Raw genomic sequence first — 4022 nt, forward strand, 5'->3', positions numbered from 1 at the left:
GCATATCATGCAACATATGAGGCCAACTAGAAGAGATTAGCAGATGGCAGAAAGATACAAATACCTATTAACATGTTTTACTATTAATGATGCTTCCTAGGACAACCACATGCATACATTTGTTCAAGGCATGTGATCAAATCCAAAACATGCTACTCCCTTCCTTTCCCTTTATCTATCACTCTGAAAATTTAGTTGTTCTCAGATCAATCTATCGACATACTAAATTATATTCAAATACATTAATCAAAGAATATTCTTAAATTCTCACAAGAAAAGATAAAAGGGAATATAAGGAGTGTTTATTTGCAGAGCTTGGTCCTTCCAGCACTTCCCTCATAGCAAAAAGTTTGATTCTGCATTGGAAGGTTTGTAACTGTATATTCTGAATTAGATCAACTGGCTGCAAATTTACTCATGCATATGATATTGTGGATAATGGAAATTTAGTGCTAAAGCAATGCTCACCCCTAGCAAATTGAAAAACTTCGCACCTAAGATAAGCAACCGTGTTAAGTGGCAGCTTTTAGTTTCTTGCATCCTCCTGCTTCAAAATTTCGCTGCAACTTCATCATCTTTAAAGAAAATATTGTACCTCTTTCAGTTCACATGTTGAGAACTTTACTGTGGTTTAAACTCATCGGATGCTCTACACCAGCCTGTAAATAAATACATGAAAGGGACGGGAAATGGAGCCTTGAATTACGTTCCATAGTGGCCAACATTGTCAAAGTATATCATTGAAATATCAACAAAAGAAAACCCAAATTAACCAAATACCAATTCCAACAATAAATCCTCTGGTTAGACTCATAAAAATGATGTGGAAATTCACTAGAACACCATACACATGACACTTACCACCGAGTTTGTTGGCCACAGCTGCAATCCAGGCTCTGTCCTTAGTACTAAATGCATACCTTGCAGCTGAGGCCAGCAGAATAAACCCCACTGGTTTTCGCAAGTTAGCTGCACTCTGATTATTAACTAGCACTGGTTGCACCAGGAGGGAGCTAGTCCCTTTAGACACAAGTTCCGGAAATTCAGAATCTGAGACATCAGTCAAACGTTCAGGTTATATGAGCAAAAGTCCAAAACTATAAAATGTTCAAAGTGAAGTGCAAGTCATGCTTAGGAGTGGATTATTTTTTATAAAGTATCAGCCTTTTCAATTTTTTTCGCAAACCAATCAAGAAGAATTTCTTTAGATGAACCATCAGGTATGTTCCAATAGCCCCTTGCACATATATCTCTTTGAATAAAAATTAGCTGAACAAATTGAAATAGTTCAAGAATAAGGTAGAAGAAAAACTAAAGATCATAGAGAAAGAAAGTGAGATTGAGACTGATTCGTAATACTGAATTGAACTGATGAATGTAAATAGATTTTGCTGGTTAGATTTTACAGTAGCTACTAGCATCACTAACTACTCTAACCAACGCTGACAAACCTGTCTCATCTCAGCGGAGCTATGTAATATTACAGATACTCCAAGAGAAACCTATTACATTTTTTACATCAATGACTTGACAACTCTGAAATACTAATTTAAAAATTTAATCATAAACAAACATAATGCATATCAACAAAGGATCGTTTTTCTCTGTTCTTTCTTCCCTTGCTGCCTGGGCCAACCCACCTTTTTTTTTTTCGTATAATTTGATACTTAACAGTAAGCTACCAATGAAGGACCCTAGCATGCACGAATCAATCTATCATAGTATCATGTGTTCATTTAAACTATTGTCTTACCGCAGCTATGGCATTTGAATTACGCAGCAGAACGTATGATGCCCAAGCTAGATCCTCCTTCAGACCATCAGCTATATCTTGTGACATGACAAATATTTGCTGTGTACCATCAGGTAGAGTTGCTTGATCCACTGGTTGAGCACCCTACGAATTTCCAAGACTTGGCTGAGAATCAATATATTGCATAGATGAAAACTTTACAAATACATGTATTATGCATATAAAATAGGAGGTGTGAGGTATCAGAAACTGAGATGATGAAGAAATGATGAACAAGAAAAGAGAGAAAGAGAGAGAGAGAAGTCAGGAAGAGAGAGAGCTATTGCATTGAGTGGTTTTGGATCTGTATTTTCTGAACTGAATTTTAGTTTACAAGTTTGTACTATATATCCAGGTAGGGGTGGAAGTGGGCCGGGCTACTCGACGGGGGCTCGTGACTCGGCTCGTTTTATTAAATAGGTCTGGTTTGGGCTTTTTGAAAAGCCTATTAGTTAAAAAGGTCAGGCCATAGGCTTTAAAAAAAGCCTACGAAGCTCGTTGGGCCGGCTAGTCAAAATATTTTTTTAAAAATAAATTATTCTTAGTTTCACTTATATTAAACACAACAAAACAAAAACAAATCAATAATCAATACTAGTTAATATTGTAGCTTTTTTGTTAAAAGAAAAAAATTTATGGATTATAAATATGGTTATGATATAACTAATGATTAATATATAAATGAATTATTCTTTACAAACTATGAATTATAAATTTTAAAATGCATTTGACGTCAATTTAGATTTTTTTAAGTGTATTATTTTGAGCTTTAATTCATGAAATAGGCTTTTCAAATAGGCTCGTGGGCTTGTCGGGCTTTAAACAGGCCAGCTCGAGCTTTAAAAAGGCCTATGAAAAGTAATAGGGCTAGGTTTGGGCTATCTATTTATAACATGGAACAAGCTCGTTAAAGCCAAAGCTCGGCTCGGCCTATTCCCACCCCCTATATACAGAGTTGCTTAACAGATTCTAACTAATTGTGCTGAATTGGACACAATAACAAACTCACTAACTAACTTTCTAGTTGCTGCACATATCTAACTGCAGATGCTTCTCACTCTCACTGCTTCTATCACCAACAGGAGGAATAACCTAAAATGGATATATTAATGTAAACAATGATAGATTTGACTATAACAATGAGTGTATCTTTCCCTTGAAACATAACAATCTCATGCCAGTGAAAACATGATAGGATCACGATGCTGCGTTCAATTGTTTAAAACTTGATTCTTTTTTGAAAAACCAACAAATAAATAAATACCTTGAGGAATTTACCAAGGTAAGGTAGAGCAACAGAGAAGGAAGCCAAAGACAGACCCAAAACCTCTGTAGTCTAGATAGCAAAGATAAACACAGCAAATGAAACTCATTTCAGACAAAAAATAACCAATGAACTGAATTGAAAATGGAAAAAGAAATAAAAAGAAAAAGGAGATTTTGATAAGTTTTTACAAGCTGGGCAGGTGTCATAGTAGCTGAATCTGTGCCAAGGAAGTGATTCAAGAAGAGAAGGGAACCAAAGCCATAACCAATCCATCTGGGCAAATAGGATTCATCCAATCCAGGTATCCCTGAAACACCCCAAAAACAAGAACAATGTCATACAAGCATAAACACAAACACATGATAGGCACAGATAGGAGACTCAACCTAAGGTGAAGCGAAGAACGGAGAGGTTGAGCTGTTGTTGTTGGGTTGTGTTGGGTGGCTTAGAATCTTGAAAGGTGGCACGAACTCTGAGTGTTGTTGGTGAAGATGATAATGTTGACGTTGTGAAGGTGGGTTTGTGGGAAGGAAGACATGGTCTTAAGTTGAAGATTATGGTACTCATTGGAAATGAGATACTTTTGGGGAGATAGCCTTTCTGGTTAGTTAGTTTTTAGTTTTGCCACTTATTAATTTTTTTGGTTTTTGGTGTTTCCATTGTGAAAAAGGATTTTTATCACAATATTATTAGGGTAATAATAAAATCATTTTTAATAAATTGGCTTTTGAAATATGACCTTTTTTCATCTAATATGACTAATAATAAGTAATTAAAGACTTTTTTATCAATTAATTTTTTTAATAAATAGGTAAAGGTACATAAAAAAATATAGAAAGAACAAAAATATAACAAAATGATTATTAAATAGTATAATATATTTCAAAAATTAATTTTACAAATCAAAACTGATTTTTCATTATCTAACATTTTCCTAATCTAATCTAATTCTAACATAACTTT

The 4022-nt window shown here is 34.6% G+C and overlaps 1 protein-coding gene across 1 annotated transcript; it reads right to left on the reverse strand.

The window, feature by feature from the left end:
• Positions 1-302: 302 nt before the first annotated feature.
• LOC107490882 (protein COFACTOR ASSEMBLY OF COMPLEX C SUBUNIT B CCB2, chloroplastic) lies at positions 303-3699 on the reverse strand. The gene is made up of 7 exons (XM_052261873.1): positions 3446-3699; positions 3248-3366; positions 3057-3128; positions 1754-1897; positions 1165-1269; positions 862-1075; positions 303-385 (listed from the first exon to the last, which is right to left on the reverse strand). The coding sequence occupies exons 1-7, from the start codon at positions 3624-3626 to the stop codon at positions 303-305; spliced, it is 918 nt and encodes a 305-aa protein (XP_052117833.1). The 5' UTR covers positions 3627-3699.
• Positions 3700-4022: the final 323 nt, after the last annotated feature.

Source organism: Arachis duranensis, chromosome 5 (assembly GCF_000817695.3).
Source record: "Arachis duranensis cultivar V14167 chromosome 5, aradu.V14167.gnm2.J7QH, whole genome shotgun sequence".
NCBI classification, from domain to species: domain Eukaryota; kingdom Viridiplantae; phylum Streptophyta; class Magnoliopsida; order Fabales; family Fabaceae; genus Arachis; species Arachis duranensis.

What these genes read in the sequence shown, in the direction of transcription:
- LOC107490882 (XM_052261873.1), bottom strand. Translation starts at nt 3,626, where the DNA reads ATGAGTACCATAATCTTCAACTTAAGACCATGTCTTCCTTCCCACAAA. An exon ending in CTATGACACCTGCCCAGCTT is followed by an intron (nt 3,129 to 3,247) that starts GTAAAAACTTAT and finishes TTTGCTATCTAG; the next exon opens with ACTACAGAGGTTTTGGGTCT. An exon ending in TGTGGCCAACAAACTCGGTG is followed by an intron (nt 386 to 861) that starts GTAAGTGTCATG and finishes GATCTAATTCAG; the next exon opens with AATATACAGTTACAAACCTT.